The sequence below is a fragment of the Otolemur garnettii genome, unplaced genomic scaffold, assembly GCF_000181295.1.
Source record: "Otolemur garnettii isolate 467f Iridium unplaced genomic scaffold, OtoGar3 scaffold00004, whole genome shotgun sequence".
NCBI classification, from domain to species: Eukaryota; Metazoa; Chordata; class Mammalia; order Primates; family Galagidae; genus Otolemur; species Otolemur garnettii.
The window spans coordinates 42,779,311-42,800,521 of record NW_003852399.1 but is presented as its reverse complement, the minus strand read 5'-3'; the positions used below and the strand labels follow the sequence as shown (position 1 = coordinate 42,800,521).

At 34.1% G+C, this 21,211-nt stretch overlaps 1 protein-coding gene across 1 annotated transcript in view; it reads right to left on the bottom strand.

Moving 5' to 3' along the window:
- SNX16 (sorting nexin 16) overlaps positions 1-21,211 on the bottom strand; it is a 39,163-nt gene that overhangs the window by 12,705 nt on the left and 5,247 nt on the right. The window contains exons 3-5 of the mRNA XM_023518404.1: positions 17,699-17,785; positions 13,220-13,368; positions 1,705-1,774 (exon numbers count right to left, since the gene is read on the bottom strand). Coding sequence (XP_023374172.1) covers positions 1,705-1,774; positions 13,220-13,368; positions 17,699-17,785 — 306 coding nt within the window. The remainder of the gene's footprint in view (positions 1-1,704; positions 1,775-13,219; positions 13,369-17,698; positions 17,786-21,211) is intronic.

The window sequence follows — 21,211 nt, the reverse complement described above, 5'->3', positions numbered from 1 at the left end:
GGACCACTTGAGCCCAGGCGTTTGAAGTTGTTGTGAGCTATTACAACACAGTACTTTACCCAGGGGGATAAAGTGAGACTCTGTCTCAAAAAATAAAAATCATATAAAGTTATATATCTGATAAAAGATTTCTAGTCCAAAAAAAAAAAACCTCTTACAACTCAATACTACAAACAGTCCAGTTAAAAACAATGGGCAAGACCTCCATAAACATTTCATTGAAGAAAACTTGTGAATGGCTAAACACACGTGAAAAGTTATCAAAATAAAAAATCATTAAAGACATGCAAATTCAAACTATAATGAACCATCACTGCATATCCACCAAAATGGCTATAATTCAAAAACAATAACAAATGTTCATGAGGACACAAAGAAAAGGGAATTTTCCTAGGGTACTAGTGAAAAGGCAATACGACACAGCCACGTCAGAAAACAGTTACTCTGTTTCTTTAAAAAGTGAACACAACTTTGCTAGATGACCAAACTGTTCTAGTGATCATCCAAAGAGAAAAGAAAACATGTACATACAACATGTATATGAAATTGTTCACAGTATTACTCAAAATAGCACAAAAGTAGAAACGATGACCATATCCCGCACTGGTTCCTAGATAAACACAATGTGGTGCATTCATACAATGGAAGCCAGGTAGTAATGATAGAGGCTGGAACGCGGAGTACCGTTTAAAGCATGCTAAGGAAAGAAGCCAGATCCAAAGATTGCATATAGTTTATATTACGCATGCTGTAAACATAAAAGAGTATGTATACCACTTATACACACACAAACTTTATGATTTTATTCATGTAAAATACCTAGGAAAGGTAAATGTGTAGGGACTGAAAGTTGATCATTGGTTGCCTTGGGCTGGAAGAGCAGGATGATTGCAAAAGAATTTGTAGGAATTATTTTTGAGATGATAAAAAAATTCTAAAATATTCTGGGTTATGGTGATGGTGGCACAGATCTTTAAATTTACTAAAAATTATTATAGCAAATGGGTGAATAGTATAGATAAATATTTTACTTCAATAAACCTGTTTTAAAAAGGGATGGCATTCACTCAAACACAAAAAAAACGGATTCGGTTTGATTGAAAACATTACAAAATCGTACCAATTAAATCAGTTCTATTTAAACACCATTTAACATTTGGGGGAAATTTGCATAAAATCCTAGCTAATCCATTATTATGAAATCTGTTTTGTAAGTGTAGCCTATTGGTTCAAAAAATAGGCCACTTTAACACGTCAATTAATGTAATTTGAGTAGCATCAAACATGAACTGAACTGATGACAAGCATGTCTACCTCTGAAGTTTTAAATTTGATTTTAGGTGTAGGTTCTTTACTTTGACACTTAGATCGAAGAAAATTCAGCATACAAATAGTATTAATAGATGTTATAAATATAAATTCCTAAATCATTTTTTTAAGCAGTAAAATAATGAGTATAGGATTTAATTTTATAGCTTTCTTGACAATATGATGTTTGGATTTTTATTTTCTATACTGCACCAAGTCCATGTATTTCAATGAATGAAACCTTTGATTGAAACATTAAAAGTTGTGTTGTTCTGTGCAAAACTATCATAGTCTGAAATTATATTTTGCTGTGTGCCACTGCATTTGAGAAACAATGTAGTTATTGTACTGTATTATTTGTTCCTCTTTTCCTGTGATATATAATACAGCACTTACCCTGCTTTCTTCTAGACTATCAAATGGACCTGGTGGATCATCCAGACAAAGAAATTCTCTCACTGCCAGGCTTTTCAAAGGAAAAAAAAAAATTAGCTGGGATACAAATAAGTTCACAGAAGACAGCAAAAAGCAAAAGTTCTTTTGAAGCTATACACTGTTTTAAGCATGTTGGTTTTGTTGATATACCAAATAAGTTGGTTACGTGTTTTCATTCAAGTAAACACAAACTATAGAAGATACAAAGATTTTAAGCTATTTTTTAAGATCTTATGAACATAAAGAGATTGCAACTGTATTGTTACATACAAAATAGGACATAAAACATATTTCCAAATAATGGATCAAGAAACCCACCTAAGCAGTGAATAGCGGCTTTCAAAGAAATATTAGTCTGAACTAGTTTAGCAAAGTCATTATGCTTTCATGAATGAATGCGATTTCTAATTTATACTTCACTTGTTTCACCTCCAGTAGATGCTTTTAAACTGAAAAGCATTTACACTGAAACAAGCAATCATGTTTATTATGTTAATTTACTTAAATATTTCCCCAGATAGTTCAAGAAAAAAAATTCTGATCATCCCATCTCTGAATTACCACACTATCAGACAATGAAATAATATGGTGGTGTTATACTTGCAATTATTGTAAATAGGTTAAGAAGGTAGATAACCATATTTTCTTACAACAGCCCTTACTCCCTTTTTCTACTATAAAAAGTAATTTCAGACTGAAAGACAACTCTACGCATAAGTCAAAATATAAATGTGGAGACCAATTTGTTTTTTACTTGCAAAAGAACATGATTTCTTGACGTACTATATAAAGGAGATGCCAATGTATACTGAAAAGGGGAAGGGGCTTTTGGGTTTAGACTAGGCCTGACAGGTTGATGATGGTATGGGGCATTCATGAAGAGATAACTAGGATTTTTAGTGAAATTTTTCCAAAAAAAAAAAAAAAGTCTAATATGAATTAATATAGAGAAGTGGTATTAAGAAAATAATACAGAAGCTCTCAAAGAGGGAACAAAAAGTTGTATCCAGGGAAGCAAATTTCTTGAGAACATAGATAAAAAGGAACAGACGTTTAGGAAAATTGGGAAAGACTTGAGTTCATAATCATGGAACAATATGCGATCTAGGTGAACTCTCCAGAGCATGCTTTTATTCTTTTTACATGTTTAGCTAAGAAAATACCAAAACACTGCCAGAGATAGGGGATATTCTAACGTTTGAAATAACGCATCTATGTTTGAATAATAGAGAAAATGAGAAAATTCATTCTTTCACTGAACTGGAATTTTTCTCTCACGAGCTTCTATTTATACATCTTAGTTCTGCTTTTTGCCCTTCAGGGTAAATCTAACTTTCATATGACAACCCTAAAACATTTCCACAACGTTATCCTCATTCCTCTAACCTTGTATCTCCAAGAAGTAATACTAACATGTCCACAGTACATGGCACACGGGAGGTTTTCACATACCCTCTTGTTTTAAATCTCATCACAATCATACGAGGTGGTTGTGATATCCTGTAGGCTTACCTCCATTGTACAAATGATACTAGAGCTCAGAGATAAAACGACTTGCCCAGTGTCAAAAAGCGCCCGTGGCAGAGCTGCAATCTGTCTTCTGAGTGTAAACACAGCCCCTTTTCACCTTTAAATTCTTTCATCTTATGTTTTCATTTGTTTGGATTCTCCTTGCTAGACACTTTTCTGAACATACTCCTCGTGTCTCTATCCCTTTCTGATTATGGCCTCTCAAATTATCTAACCGCACTACTAGTGCAGAGCTCAACAGGGCTACTACTTCTGGTTTAGATGTTATACTTCTAACCACCCACGACACCCATTAAGATAAGGTGATGAGTAAGATCATCCTAAGGTAAGGATGATCACAGGAAATAAATTGATGTGGGATTGAGAGGTGAAAAAAGTTTATATGAAACCCTGAGACAGTATCAGGTAATACTGAAAGGACAATGCTACAAAATATACGGGAAGGTCTTGTTTAATACCCTCAGGGTATGAGAACCCACTGTGAGACATTATTTTCTTACAGGTTTATACCCTGATCTCCTCATATTTTAATAAACTTCTTTTTGTTCACAAACTACTCTAATTATTGGACTGTTGCTAGCAAAGGGAAAGTGAATAAAGGCGTATACACATATATATCCCTTTTTATATACCTGGTTTGTAGTAGACATTTAGCCGAGATGAATAGTGATGCTGACAATGTACCCAGCTGGGGAAATCTTTTTTTGGAGTGGTTCAATTTCATTCTCCTTTCCTAAAAATCTTTATAACTCACTAGAGTTTTACATAAATGAAATCCAATAGACTCTCTAAATGTTTTTCAATATACAATTTCCTAGGTGATATTCTATAACTTAGTTTCTTCAATCTGTAGTGTAAAAATAAAATTTGATACTAGCTTTACAACCAACCTTACTTTACAAAACACTTTTTCAAAGGTTCACTACATTTCTTCTGCTCCAGGAGGACTCAGTTGGTAGATGAAGACAACCAGTACCCTCAACCCTATTTCTGTCCAAGGAGGGGACACATAGGAATCCATGGGAGACGACAGTGTTTACGCTATCAGTGCATGATTTTTAATTAAGTGAATTCAAATATTGTATGAATACCCAAAAGTCTCTATTAACAAATGGCATATAAATAAAATGGAAATCAATTTTTAAAAAATAACTAATTTTTCAACTTGTTCACTGATTGGGTCAATGTAAACCCCTAATCTCTGCGTGATGTTCAATCTCTAGTACTTTTGCTTCCAACTGACTATTATAATGAATAGGTAAGAAAAACATCAGGAAAGTTATAAATTAAAAGAAAATCCAATAATCTTAAATTAAAAGGTAAGGAAAGACTCTGTATCTTTCAATTCTTTTCAATTCTGTACCCTTTTATTGTGTTTGGGAAAGTTATATTAAAATTACGATGGGGTGTTGCTATAAATTGTCCGAAAAGATGAGAAAAACATTGATGAATCTTTCAGCATTGTTTTTATTATCAGAGCAAATTTGCACTAGCTTTACTCTTTCTTTGATCCTCTTGAAAACATTTTCTTTAGAAGAGTTTGATTAGGTGTGGTTGCATAAGCCTGTAATCCTAGCACTCTGGGAGGCTGAGGTGGAAAGATGCCTCTAGCTCAGGAGTCCAAGATCAGCCTGAGCAAGAGGAAAAAGTAAGTTATTTTTTAAAAATAGATTTCTCTTTAATTTATATGCCTGACCCTATTTCTACTTAACATAGAAAAATCAGCTGGTGATGGGACTGTGTGCCTTTCGTCTCAGGTACTTGGGAGGTGGAGGGAAGAGGACTGCTTGAGCTCAGGAGTTTGAGGTTGCTGTGAGCTAGGCTGAGGCACTTTAGCCTGGGTGAAACATACTGCCTCATGAAAAAAAAAAAAAAAACGAGTTTTACTGTATTTTCAAACTACACTCTTAATAAATTATTCCAGTTAGTAAATCTTCATCTTAAATTTACTGTTGTTTTTTTCACTTTTTATTTCTTTCACAGATATGTATCTGTTTATGTTTCACCATTTTTTAAAAAAGACCAGTAACTTAATAATTATACATGCTCTTTATCTCAAATTTTATATTTTGCAAGGAAAAAAAGCCCTAAGACTAATGTATGCAATTTATTAAAAGGTCAATGAAGAACTAAGTAAAAAAAGGTATTAAAAATATTGATACCAATTGTGCCAAAACCAAATACAGCACAAAAAGTCATTGGATCAAAATATTCCTGAGGCATTTCAGATAGAAATGTTCTATCAGTATAATCAATACTAATACTATACATTAGTATTTCTCTTCAGCATTCTCTACTAATCAAAAGAAAATAAGGACAAATAGATATTACATACAACTCTGAGGATAAGGACTCAGGCCTTAACACTGGTGACAGAGGGGGTCAGGTGGATGAGATGGGTAGGTGTGAGCCCACTTAGCTTCCGTGGTGGATGTGAAAGGCTGGCAGTAGGAACGTAGGTTAAATTTTGATTATCTCTCACCCAGATAGTTTTAGCCCACTGGCATTCCCACCATCAATTTTATCCCTTCTAATTAGGAATATTTCAAAAACCCATCTATCGTTTCTCAACCAACAAGGAACAAAGCCAAGCTCTTGGTGTTGGCATAAAGCAACTGCCTACATTCAAATTTCAACTTTCTTTCTTAGGTGACACTCTGCAGTAGTACATCCTCAGGCTTGGCCTGCTGTTTTATGCTTCTATGCCTTTCTTCGTGCTTGGTGTTATTCTCCTGGCCTATTCTTCCCACCTCTATGTGGCTAATTCTAAGTTTTCACGACAGCTCACCTATTAACTCATGAAGAAGTCTTCTCTGACTAAATTTAAATTTCCCTTCCCTACTCCTGATCAGGTTTTCTGTTCTTGTATGTATTACCACAGCACCTTGAAAAGATCCTTTTCATAGGACTAACTATGGTAACGGACTAGTATTGTCTATTTACCAAACACAGACTGCTACACTAAAAAGTTTACTACATCCAAATCATCTCCAAATCAATTAGCACAGGACCAAATATTCAACATATAATACATTTTTTAATAAGAGCTATCCAATTAGAAATAAAATGTATATAAGTATTAAAAACATCAGAATAAGGTAGAACACATTCTTCTTAGTAAAGCATCACAAGAATACAAAAGCAAAAATTTAATGTGCTCAATTTTGGGGAGAGGGGAGGAGGGAGGGGGGTGGGGATCATAGTGTATGGCACATCTTTCAGGGGCGGGACAGAATTATAAGAGGGACTTTATCTAAAAAATGCAATCAGTGTAATCTAATTCTTTGTACCCTCAATGAATCCCAAACAATAAAAAAGAAAAAATCAGAATAGGTATCTATTTGCTAGTATAGAGGAAAACCACAGTGTAATTCTCAAATTTGAGATGGATTTTAGTTTTTAACAGACACTCCGACTTTCACAAGAAAGTAGGCTCAAGACTGTAAGTAAAACAAAAATCCTGAGTGTTACAACGTTAAAATCTTTATTATTATTTTGAAATTTTAGACTAATACCAGGGTACACACGATTAGGTTACATTGTTTGCATTTGTAAGGTCAAGTCCGAGTTGCAGTCATTTCCTTCACCCAGGAAGTGTGCCATATGCCTGTGTGTTATTCCCTTTGGGTGGGAACTTGCTGAATCTTCTCTCTCCAACCCTTTCTTGAATTTAATTGAGTTTCAGAATCTGACTTTCTGATGCTGTAACTTCAAGATTCATAAAAAAGCACAACAAAACCAATGGGATATGAGAAATTTAGAGTTAAAGGGGATTTTTTTAGACAATATCTAGCCCAAATGAGGACACTGATTCAAATCAGTTAAGCAATTTGCCTAAAATTATTTTGCTATTAAGCCCAGAAAACTGAGTTCTGCATAAGGTCTCTGAGACTGAGTTTAATTAGGTAAGAGTTTACATATATCTGAATACAAAATGTTTGGCTTTAGTACATATTTTGTAACTGCTCATAATCTAATTTCTACCAAACTCACATTCTATGGCAAAAAAACCACCCAATCTTAGCAATGATGTGTTGATTTTCATGAGACAGAATTATATGAGCTACTACATATATTAATATAGCTGAATTCTGTAATTTTACATAACTACTAAGATTCACCCATCTTCTCTTGATAATAAAATAAAACTTTTAAATTTTTCAAAAGTTATTTTATATTTTTAATTTCCAAAAATATTTACATATATAAAACTTAGAAATATTAATAATTAAATTTCCTATTAAAAGATAGTTCAGGTTGAAAATGTATAGTCACTGTTAAGTATTCCTGTTCAAGAAGTATAGATATTTGAATGTTTATAACTAGAAGAGACCTAAATTGCTATTAAAAATGAAGTCCCCAGGGCCAAGTGTGGTGGCTCACACCTGTAATCTTAGCACTCTGGGAGCTGGAGGTGTGCGGATTGCCTGAGCAAGCCTGAGACTCATCTCCACTAAAAATAGAAAAACTGAGGCAAGAAAATCACTTGAGCCTAAGAATATGGGGAGGGGGGTGAGGAAGGGGGTGGGAGGTGGATGGGTGGAGGGAGGGTGATTGGTGGGGTCACCTCTATGGTTTATCTTACATTGGTACAAGTGATCTTAACATAATAACTATGAAAATGACATGAAGGCTATGTTAACCAGTTTGATGAAAATATTTCAAATTGTATATGAAAACACCATACTATACCCCATGATTGCATTAATGTACACAGCTATGATTTAATTAAAAAAAAAAAGAAAGAAAAGAAAATCACTTGAGCCCAGGAGTTTGAGGTTGCTGTGAGCTATGACATGGCACTCTACTAAGGGCAGCAAAGTAAGACTCTTGACTCAAAAGAAAAAAAAAAAAAGAGGTCCTTACTCCCTCAGTTATCAGCATCATCCAGAAACCCATTAGAAATGCAGACCCTTCAGCCCAACCTGCTGAATCAATGTCAGCATTGACAAGCCCCCCAGGTGATTCCCAAGCACACTATAGCTGGAGAAGCACAACTCTGAAAGGTAAATATATAGGATTAATTCTTCTCCTATCACAATCTTCCAAATATATGAAGATATTATTAGGGACTAATGTTATCCCTCAAGTATTTTTACTTTTTAATATTCCCATTTCTTTCAACTGCTTCATCAAAAAAGTGATTGGATATAATTTTATTTTATTTTTTTCCAGCCATGAACTGTTAAGCCAGATTCATCCAATTTGAAATCCTTAACTTTGGTGAAGCCCTTATAGGTGGATAATAGTATGAAAAAATATATATATAATTTTAATCTCTATATTTTAAAAAAATAAAAAGGAAAAAATTGGTAAATAGGATGCATATGAAGTGCTTGTGAAAACAGAATAGCAAAATATTTGCTGTGCTAATTAATGACGTAATGGTTTCAAAGTGGTTCAAGACAGCATAAAGCAATAAATACTACGTTTTAACTACGACAGACTGTATGGTATAAGACTATCTTTATATATTCTTCACCCTGATAAACTGAGTTGCATGTTATTCCTAATATAAAACCTGTACATTCTTGCTTTCATTATTTTGATTATAGTACTCTCTCTCATCTGTTACATTTTCCTTCATCTTCTCTTTGTTGGTCCAATATCAACAAAGAGTATTTTAAATCTTTAAAATCTTAGCTCAAATATTACCCTCTGGGGAGCCTCCTCTAATTCTCCCAATAAAAATTTCTCTCTCTTTTCCTCCTCTAAAGTAGACTCTCTATTCGTTATGATTTTTTGGGGGGGGGGAGTCCATCTTTCTTTTCCAGTTTTTTGAAAACGGGATCAGCATCTAAACCATCTTTCTGTAGTCACCTTTTATACAATAAGCTCTAAATAAATATATGTGGAACAGATAAAATCTCCAGTAAGTCTTTTTACTGTGCAAATATTAATGTTTTTAATATCCTTACTTAGTTTATATTATCCTTACTTAGCATTTTCTAAATGTATCTGAAATAATATTCTCTTAAAACATTGAAAACCGTTCCTTTAAGGTCTTTATTTCTTTCCTTTCTGCTTTTTTATAGTTGGAGAAGTTACAACAGACTTAAGAGCAGCTCATTGTGTAATGGCAAGCTCTTAGCCAACATTAGAGTTTAGAAATATAAGTGTAGTATAAAGTGCAATGGCTATAAGGAAGGAAAGTGAAAGAACAATTAATATGTATAAACAACCTCTAATACTTATTGGGCCACCTAAAGATAGCAATTTTTCTATGCTGCCATTCTAGCTGGAGCAGAATGCTAATACATATCCCAACAGGTAAATGATATTTTATGTAGCGATTCTTAAATTCAGTTTTATGCTTTCATAAGGAAGTGCTGGGATTTGTCTTTCCTCTTTTTCTCTCTTAAAATGGATTTCTGCTCTTCCTTCTTCATTGTAAAAAAGGAAAGAATTTTATGACATACCTACTATTTGAATTTGGACCACAGAGACAGTTAAAATCCTGGCTGTGTGGCACAATGTAATAATAATACTGATGAAAGAATCACTGCAATGATCCATTCCATGACACGTTGAGAATTAGGTTATTTATTTTATAGTAGGAACAGTACTGAGGAGTGAGAAGATAAAATCTCAAAAAAAAAAAAAGAAATGCAGGAAAGTACTACGCCAGTTTTAATGGCTTGATCTTCAATCTACTTGGCAACCTCAGACTTTCTACATATCTTCTATTTATTTCTGACTCATATTCCTCTTTTTACCTATCATCTTCATCAAGACTGCCAGGCTGTCAAATCCTACTTCCAGAATTGTTTGATCATTGCAAACATCATTATCTCCCTCTTCTCTTAGTTCCTGTTACTTTCATAATCTGTTATCATATCAAGTAGCAATTCATAAATGTTCTTATTTTGTTCAAACAGAGGCCTAATTTCTCCAAATGAATTTTAAGACCAAGGAGTTCATCTTCTTTTCTCTGATACCCTTCTTAGCATGGTACACAGCAAATGCTTATGAATAATCCTTCCTCCTCTTCCCCCATTCATGTTTTAAACAACATATTAAGAAACCTCTTACACTGTGAAACAAAAAAATGCTACCCATTACCCATAAGGTAGATAGTTGGTATCAAGGCATAAGTACCCTATTTTGAATTCAACTGAAGTTATCTTACTGCATTTTCTAAATGCCTGATGATATGTGCAAAGTGGGTTGTCAAAGAAATGTGAGGAGGCACATTAGATTCTTTCATGCAAGACTTCTTAGAGCTTTAATATTCTAGAGATAACAAACGAAAACTTTCCCCCCATTTGGCCAAGAAACTTTTCTTTCCCTGAAATGCCTTTTTATGAATTGAGCAAAACCGTTAGCACTATTCTGAGCTAAGCAGTTTTAGAAATGATAAGATATTGAATGGTCTTAGTAATGCCTATCTTACCAGCTAAGATTATCAGTAATTAAAAAAAAATGCATCTGAATATTTTAACTACAATAAACTTTCACTACCTAAAAAATAAATCATAAGATGAGTTCATGTGGTTCATATTATTTAATATTTCACTAGCTACAAATAGAGAATAGTCATTTACAGAATATTTGATTTTAATTCACAACATTTTCAATACAGAGACATAAACTAAATAAGAGACAATAGAAAAGGGAAGGCTATGTTGACTCACTAGTGGTAAAAGCCTCCCCTTACGGTATGGTATAAAATGTATTTTCTTCAAAGCCTTTCTCTAGGATTTTAGTGTTTGTTGGTTTTACTCCTGCTTTGTGTGTCTGAATTAACACTAATCATTTTTCTTTATATTTTGAGAGATATAAAAAGTACAGAAAGGGGCACTCAAGCTCTCACCACCTAGACCACATAATCACTATCATATTTACTTCAATTTTTTTTTTTCTAATAAGCAGCATAACATTAAATGTCAACATTAGGTCATTCATTCAAGGTGTATTTACTGCGAGCCAACTGCTGTTACATGCCTTACAACCTAGTGGAAGAAATACAAGTAAGTACATTTTGAAGTGTTATAAAAGTGACAAGCAGCCTTTCTCAAATGGGATTTCTTAAAAGAATTAAATTCTACTGATAATGATTTAGGTGATTATTTTCTTAATTCTCTTAGGCTGGTACATAGCTAGTATCATCCTGGAAGTATAGGAAGGAAGCTAATCATTACATACAATGGGTGTCTTAAAGCGACTCAAAGAACCAGTTGAGAAGGGCAGGTCCAGACACTGGAAGAAAGAACTAACCTAGTCTTTGGTAGTGGTGACCTATGGAAATGAAGTGTGTATGGAAATCTAAAGGATATATGAGTTACTTAGGCCAGGCTAGGGGTGGAGGAGTGGTAGTGGTGTAAAAAAAAGTTTGTCTTTTCAGGAAATAGCATATTTGAAGCCCCAGAGAGACAAGGGAACAAGATGATCTTGAAGACTGATCAAGAAGACCAATCAAGGAAACGGGGGGGGGGATAGCAAAACTCGAGGTTAGAAAAACCGCAGGTAGGCAGAAACCAGAAAAAATGACTTAGTCAAACTGCATCACAGAAGATCACTGTGGCTCTGATGGGTAACAGAAGTAAGAGTGGAGGACGTAACTGAGGAGAGAGACATCTGCTTAGACTAGGGTGGTGATGGCAGGGATGGAGAAAAGTAGACAGAGTGGTACTTAAACAGCCAGGGAGGGATGCGTCAAGAATGAGTCAGGTTCTGGGTAGATGCTGCTGAAAACTCTGGGGGAAGACTGTGGTGACTAACTTTTCAAGTCTGTTTTAGGTTTGAGGTAACAGAGATACCCCCCCAAAATGTCAAGGAGGCAGCCACATATATGAATTTGAAGTAGAGAGGGCTGGTTTGGAATTCTTTCATTAAGAGAAAAAATGAGGGGGATGGGCAGGGATCTTGTGACATCATCAAGCTTAGGTAGCACACATTAAAAAGGAAAGTATATAATATACCGTGTGTATGTGTGTGTGTTATGCCACAAAAAAGGTGATATACATAAAGAAAGCCTGAGAAAAAGGGGTAGACAAAGTTAAATGCATGGTTTTCTTAATTTATTTTCTTCCTCATGTGAAAAACTGCCAAAGACAGTCATAGCCAGGGGTATCTATCATATGTTATTGTTGCATTCTAAACTGTTTTTTTTCGTAGCAGTTCTCATTTACCAGGTAATGTAAGTTCCAAAGTTGGATACTCAGTTGTTATTAAATCATTAAGCAATTTTCTTGTAAATATATTCAGAAGCAAAATGCTTACAGATCCATTCTTTTCCTTTTTTTTTTTTTTTAGACGGAGCCTCAAGCTATCCCCCTGGGTAGAGTGCCATGGCATCACACTCACAGCAACCTCCAACTCCTGGGCTCAAGCAAGTCTCCTGCCTCCGCCTCCCAAGTAGCTGGGACCACAGGCGCCCGCCACAACGCCTGGCCATTTTTTGGTTGCAGCCATCATTGTTGTTTGGCGGGCCCGGGCTGGGGATTTGAACCCTCCACCTTAGGTGTATGTGGCTGGCACCCTAGCCGCTTGAGCCACAGGCACCGAGCATTCTTTTCCTTTTTAAATGGTTTTTGGTATTTTCACTTCACCGTCTATAAAAATTGAGCCAACTTCACAACTGTTATAGTTTTGCATTATTTTAGAGAAATATAAAAAATATTATTGCCAAAATTTATAGTGTTATATTAGCAAAACATTTACTACAAATCTTTTTGTCTAAACTCTTGCAATAAATACTAAAATGAAGATTACCACTGGGTGGTTTTAGTGCATGTATACTGATTTTTTCACTATAAAATGAAAATGTCAAATAAAGTCCTTATTGAAAGAAAGCAAGAAAATCCCATGTAATGCTTTATCAGAGAGGATAATTATATTCTTACTCTTCTGGACTTAATCATATAGAGTCCTCCTAGATTTATTCTTTAGTTTAAGTCAGTTGTTAGAATGCTTTCATAATCTCTTATTTCAATTTGCTACATACCAGTTAGCAATGTCCTTGTGAGCTATTAAATTTTGAAGAAATGCTTGTAATCCTAATTGTCTATCTTCTAAAAAGTCGGCATTGTAATTATCTTTAAACCAGCGTTTTGGTGGAAGTGCTAATCGAAAGCCTGGGAACATCTCTTTTAACTGAAAAAGAAGAAAAGAACAAATATAATGTTTAACTCAATTATCTCAATTTTACAAAATCTATCCTGTTGACTAAAGTTATTCATGAAGTAAGCTTAAAATAAGAGAATTAAATTCTGCTAAGCTTTTGATGCCATGATTGCTTTATTTCTTGATTTCTGCAACTTTTGTATACATTAAGTTCTATTCTTTCTACATCCTTACGCATACTTGCAATGTTGATCTTTTCAGTGTTAGCCATTCCAATGGGTGTGCAGTACCATTCATTTTGGTTGTAATTTGCACTTCTCTGTTGACAAAAATGATGTTTGTTGTAATAGTTTTTTCTACATTCCAGATACAAGTCCTTTGTCAGATAATATATGTATCACAAATATTTTCTCCCAGCTGTGCTTTGACTTTTCAGTTTAACAGTCTAAACCAGATGTTTTAAGTTATCTCATTCATCCATTGTTCCTTTTATGCTTTACGCTTTCTTAGATCGTAAGAAATTTTTCCTCACCCTAACACTGCAAAGGTTTTCTTCTATGTTTTTTCCTAGATGTTTATAGTTTAAATTTTTATATTTTGGTTTATGATCCATTTTGCACATCTGGCTAATATTTTATTTTCTTAGGGAAAACTTTCCCAACCTTCTAAATTAGGTTAAGTTTGTTTACACATTCCGTTTAAGTTATTCTGCATAACAAATTATTTGAAAACTCAGTGGTATAAAACAACCATTTATTAACATTAAAGCTTATGGATTTTGTGGGCCTTAACCATTAGGATGACTTATCTCTGTTCTACCCTGAATTGAGGCCTCAGCTGGAAGACCTGAAGGCTAAGAGCTAGAACTGTCTGAAGATCACTCACTCACATGTATGGTGATGATGTTGGTTGCTGGGTGAGACTTAGCTGGGGCTGTCAGGCACAAGTCTAACATTAGCCTTTCCAGGTGTCCTGGACTTTTTCTAGCATGGAGGATAGGCTTAAAAAGGGAACATCTAAAGAGAGAAAGCCAGAATGAAACTGTATACTTCTTGTGATCTAGCCTTGAAAGCCACATAACATCATTTTCTTTTTATTTTTCATTTTAATTCTTAATTATTACATGTACATAATAGATGTGTATGTTTATAGGTCCATGTGATGTTTTGATAATCAAATCAGGGTAATTGGGATATCCATTACTCAGGTATTTATTATTTCTTTGTGTTAGGAGTATTTCAAGTCTACTCTTGTTTTTAAAGTATATGCTCACTTATTGTTGATTATAGTCACTTGTTTTACTATCCATTATTGTTCATTTTATCGAATTATCTTACTATATTTCTGTACCCATTAGGCATGTCCACTGTATTTCCCTGTTCCTGCTATCCTTCCCAGCCTCTGGTCATCATCACTGTACTCCCTTGTCTTCATGAGATCAGCTGTCTTTAATATTTAGCTCCCATATATGAATGAGAACCTAGCGTCATTTCTACTATCTTCTGCTGGGTCCAAATAGTCGCAGGGTCATCTGGGTCAAACAGTGGAAAAATAAATTCTATCTCTTCAGTGGCAACATTTTGGAAGAGCACATGGGACTGCAAATACTGCTGTGGTCATTTTTTTGAAAAGACAATGTGTCACTCACACATTGTCAAATCATGATTTTATTTTTTTAATGACATTTACCACAATGTAAATAGTGCTTATTTTAAAAAGATTTTTAAAAGATATTACTTAAAAGATATGTGCTACCTCCGGTAAATTAGGATTTAATTAGCTGGGGCGAAGCCTGGGCCTATAATTTTAATTTTAAAGAGTTTTCCAGGGGAATTCTAAGTGTAATGAAGATGGTGAATCATTTTGCTATCTTACAATTATTATGCCTTAGTCATAGTCGCACCCTAATGTCTAGTGTCATTCATGCCTACTACGTGTCAAGCAGTCAATGTATGTTCAACAAATGAATGAATGAGTCCATGAATATTTACATTTCTACACTTAAAAATAAAACTAAATATTGCAGGTACAAGAAAAACTATCAAAAGGGGAAAATGTACAGGGTAAAATATTAAGTAAAAATGTGAATTAAAACATTCTATTTTTCTATAAGTCTGTGAAGATAAAATAAATAAGACAAAAATTAGAAAGTAATTTATATAACTCAAAACCCTGATTTGATTTCAAGATGTGAGTAGGTGTTTTTGGCCTTGGGGATTTGCTATTTAATGTATCTGCAATGAAAATAAAATACTACAAGTCATAAAGAAGAAATAAACAGTCTTTTTTATTTTAAGCTTTATAATTTAAATGTCTATATCCAAATAAATAGATTTTTTTCCCTTAAAATATTATCTACAGAAAAGAGGGAATTGTGCCACAATTAAGTACTTCAAGAAAGAGGAAGACAAAGGATAGAGAAAATGAGATCCAATAAAGGAGAGAAATGAAAAAAAACATCACCCAAAAGACAGTGAAAGGTAATCTCAGTATGCCACTTAGGACCCACGTATCAGTTGAGGACAGAGCAGTGTGACTCAACCTCACCTTAAAAAGGACAAAACAATTTAGCATTCTCTATTTTTTTTTTTTCACTTAGACTGAGGTTTTCAAAGTGGCAGAAACCCTCTGGTAGCTAGACAGTTGCAAAGTTACATGAGTTTCCCTCCAATAAACACGGTAAGAATATATTAACTTTAGATGTTTCTAGTAGTCTAAGGGAGGACAGAGAAAGTGGTAAATGGGGGAGAACAGGACCAATAAGAGTTTCTCCATAAATACCTGTCAAAATCAGAGAGTAATGTCTGTATGTTCTAAGATCATCTTATGTGGTCTCCGAAAACACCACAAACCACTTGCTTCTTTTGGAAAAATGGTCTTTTTTTGGTTTTCAAAATATTCTCCTACCCATCCTCACCCCATCCAGTTTTCCTCTAGCTTTGGAAGTAGCTCAGCTCTTCTTTATTATAGTCTAACTGCTTGACTGCTCACTTTTAGAAATTTCAGGTGCTTCTAATTTTTAATTAACATAATTAACATGATACATAAAAAACTGTGATAAGCAAACTTAGAACTAAATCTTTCCCATATTCATGACTATTTATATAGAATAAATCCTAGAAATGTAATTATTCTGTCAAATTATGCAAAACTTTTACGTCCTCTAGAAAATCATATTTCCAACCATTTAAAATTCTGTTATTTGACAGATGAAAAGTAGTTTTTATTTTCTTGGAGTACTTGTGATGTGAACTGTCTTCCAGATTTATTGGACATTTATATTTGTATTTCTTCTGTGAATTATCCTGTTCATAGAACATGTATTTTTTATTTTTGTTCTCATTTTTAAAAGCTTTACATATATTGAGATTATTATCCTCTCAGTTTCGTATGTGCAGCAGACAGAATTGAAGATGGCTCGTGACCTTTGCCTCTGGTGGTGGTTCTATGATTTTGTTATGTTACTATAACAAAGAGACTCTGAGCAAAAGAGAATCTGTAGCTGTAATTAAAGTTACTAATCAGTTGTCCCTAAGAGAGGGAGATTATCTGGGTAAGCTTTATCTTACTGCACGAGCCCTTTAGAGTGTTTTCTCTGGCTGGTGGCAGAAGAATAAGTGGAAGAGATTCCAAGTACAGGAAGGACATAGATCACTGTTGCTGGCTTTGAAGATGAAGGGGCCATGTACAAGGACCAAAGAGGAGTCTCTATGACATAAGAATGATCTCTAGCTGACAATCAGCCAGGAAACAAGAGACCTTGCACTTAACAAGCTTGAGAAACTAAATTCTGCCATTAACCGAATGAACTTGGAAGCTGATTCTTCCCTAGAGCCTTCAGATAAGAGCCCCAGCCTAGTCAACAGCTTGATTTTGACCTTGTTTGATTCTAAGCAGCAAGCTCCAATGAACTCATTCAAACCACTAAATAATAAACAGGTGTTATTTTAAGCAACAAAGTTTGTGATGATTTGTTATGCCGCAAAAAAAAAAAATGTTAAAAATTTTCTTATGTTTATTCTTTTATAGACAAATATAATTTTGTAAGTTAAGGGATCTCATTATATATACATTTTCATACTCACAAGATTATATATAATCATTTATATTTCTGATGACAAGTTTAAAACTTCATAATTTTACACTAAAAATAATTTTATTTTCCCACAAAATGAAATTATTTGTAAGTATGAGATTTAAGGCTATTAAAATGAAATATTTAGTTTTCTTAGGAAAAAATTTGATCTTACTCAAATAATTAATGAAGAAAATTCAAATATAATAAATATAACAGAAAAAGTGGAGGAAACATAATAATTCAATATTGAAATGTCAGTTTTAGATTTATTAAAGTACTTACTTTGTCATTAAGCCTAGAGAAGTCAGTGTATCTTCTGAAAACTACCCAGCTTTCTTCTGGGGTTTTCTTTACTAGTATTTTATATACCTATGCAGAGAGATAGAAAGAGAGAGATGGAGGGGGGGGAATATACATATATACATGCATATACACACATACATATAAAGATATTAAAAAATTAATATCAAATATTTTAAAAACTTTTACTTGATAACCCAAACTATAAAATTATGTAAAAAACCTCAGAAATCAGATAGATCACCAAAAGTATGAATAAACAATGCTGGCAACAAAACCAGTATTTTTTTCTTAGGAAATGTAACAAATTTGAGACAAAATGACTTTCCTGTGAATACCACTAATAAATTCATCAGCTCCCAAAGTATGTTTTGTATCAATATATTCTAAAATTGACAAAATAATTATGCTTGAAGAAGCTTTTAAAAATGGTCACTTTTATCCTATACAAAGTTAGTTTCCAATTCCATAATTATGTACACTTATCTAAGCTACTGAAAAGAAAAACTTGGTTGAAGCAAGTCAACATATTTTAAAAAGCACCTAAGAAAAAAGCAGATTCTGTTTACAAGTATAATTTTAGAATTTATCATAAAGAAGTGTTATTTATGGCAAAAATCTCAAAGAAATATTTAGTACCTTTTGGTACAGTATTTTGGGCCACTATTCAAAATATACATAGTACATATAAGGTACTCAATAAATATCTCCTGAATGAGTACAATTCTCTTAAAAAGAGTTAACTTTTCTTAAAGTTTGCTGTGCAACATTTTCAGCTGCAGGCACAGAACTGTGTTTTCGTCACATGTGAACACTCAAAATGTGACTAGTCCAAATTATGGAGTTCTCTGACACACGGGATTTCAAAGACTTAGTGTGAAAAAGATATAAATGGCCTCTCTTTGAAGAGTTTAATATTGATTCCAAGGTGAAATGATAATAATTTGGATATATTAGGTTGAATTAAAATATATGATTAAAAATAACTTCAACTGTTCCTTTTAGTTTTTTTTAAGATCTGGCTTCTAGAAAAATTGAGATTATAAATGTGATTCACATTTTTTAGATCACATTGGGCAGTGCTACTCTAAAGGCAACTCACTATTTAGGGACTGTAGTTCATCCTTACCACTTGATTGTTATATAGACTCCTCTTTAGCTCTTTAAGGGGGAGAATCAACAAGACCTATGGATAAATCCTTCAGGTTTGAATTAAAAAACAAGTAATCTATCTTTGTGACATATGAGGATGGGAAACAAGGTAACTGGATTCCCTTTAAAGCCTGCAGAAAGTCCTGATCTAAGAAAGCTGCAATGGAAATACAAAAGAAACACTTTTTAGGAGTCATTCATTAAAACAAAAGAGAGAAATTGACTTCTGAATGTTAACGACTCCTGTATTTTGATAAAAGTCCAGTTCATATAATAATTAGATTTACCTAAAAATAATCCAGATTGATTTTATTTTCCTGTTTTAGAAAATGAACTCCCCTTTCTAACTAAGATATTCTCCAGAGATCCCTGAACACCCTTGTTTCTCTAGGAAAGATAAGTACAGACTACGTGTTTTATCTTTTCTAGAGAGCCGCTTTCTACCTTTCAATTTGTTTAAGTAGTGCTTTCAATGAAAACTTCATGGACAGTACTGAGCATTCCCTTCTCTATGTCCTAATGGCAGCTGTTTCTACTTTTTACTTGAAACTTAGTATCTACTACTTTGTACTTTTTTTTATGTAGTACTTATTTTCTTAATTATAGAATATTATATATACAGAATAGTGCACAAATCAGAAATATACAAGTTGATAAATTTTCACAATGTGAACACACCCAGGTAACTAGTACTATGAACAAGAAACAAAATATTACCAACAAAAGAAACCCATCCCAGGCGCTGCCTATGGCTCAAAGGAATAGGGCGCCAGCCCCATAATGCCGGAAGTGGCGGGTTCAAACCCAGCCCCAGCCAAAAACTGCAAAAAAAGAAACCCATCTCATGCCTCCTCCGCAATCCTACTCACCACCCAACCTAGTCACTTTTTGTTTTTAAACACTTACTTCAAAAATATGATATTTTATATACCACCAGATCAACAGTCTTAATGCTTTCTGGTAAGTTATAAGCTACTTTCTCCTAAGTTATAAGATCAGGTCAAAGGACTACATTTAGGAAAAATAATTTTAAAAACTCAGACTTCACATCTTTTGTATTAACCTGGATTGAGGTAGAACACATTCTTCTTTAGTAATGCATCACAAGAGTGGAGAAGCAAGAATCCAATGTACTTAATTTTAATATGAAGGTAGTAGATGACCTAATACATGGTGGGTGGTAGAAGGGGGAGGGCACAGTATATGGCAAACCTCTCGGGAGCAGGACACAATTATAAAAGGGACTTTATCTAAAAAATGAAACCAGTGTAACCTAATCCTTTGTACCCTCAATGAATTCCAAACGAAAAAGAAAAAGAAGACGACATCCAGAGTTCTAGGAATTTTAGTTAAAGGTTTCACAGCCCAACTCAGTAGGGGAGTATTTATATTAACATATCCTTTGAATGGTATTCCATGAAAAGATTTGTGTTAAGATATTTTCAATCCACAACTTTTCAAGGATTCCTATCTTAACATACTTTAGCATGGGTGACCTTGTCTCTAAAACAACAACAACAAAACCCACAACTTTTCAAGGATTCCTATCTTATACAGAGATAGGAACAGCATGAAATAAAAGTTCTGTCACACATACTAAGAAAAAAAAAAACCAGAACAAACCTCAGACTTCCAAGTTTGTATCTTCAGTTCAGATCTCTCCCCTAAACTACACACACACACACACACACACTCTCTCATACATGACTCCTCCAGTTCAATGTCTAATAGACACTTCAAATCTAGCATGTTCAAAAATAAATCCTGACTTTCTTCTCAAAACCTGCCATCCAATTAAATGGTGACCACATTCTTCTTGACCTTGAGGTCATCTTTGACTTCTTTTTCTTGCACACATTACTTCAAAATCATTAGGGAATATTTTTTGGCTCTACTTTCAAAATAGATCTAGAATCTGATTACTTCTCAGGACTTCCTCCACTACCTTAGTTCACAGTCACCATCATGTCTCCATTAGACACTCCAAGAGTCCACTATCTGCTTCTTGCTTCTACTCTGTGCTCCCAATCTAGTCTTAACTCATTACCCAGAATGTACTTTTTAAACATTAAGTCAGATTACATGACTCTTCATTCAGAAACTGTTTTAGGCTGAACAGTGGCTCAAACCCATAATCCCACTACTCTGGGAGGTTGAAGCAGGAAGACTGTTGGAGCCCAGGAGTTCAAGGCCAGCTTGGGAACACAGTGAAATCTAGTTCTACAACAAATTCTCTAAAAAAATTAGCTGGGTGTGGTGGCATGCTAATTGGTGGCAGGACTGCTGAGGCAGGAGATCATTTGCGTGCAGGAGCTGGAGGCCACAGCAAGATATGATCTTGCC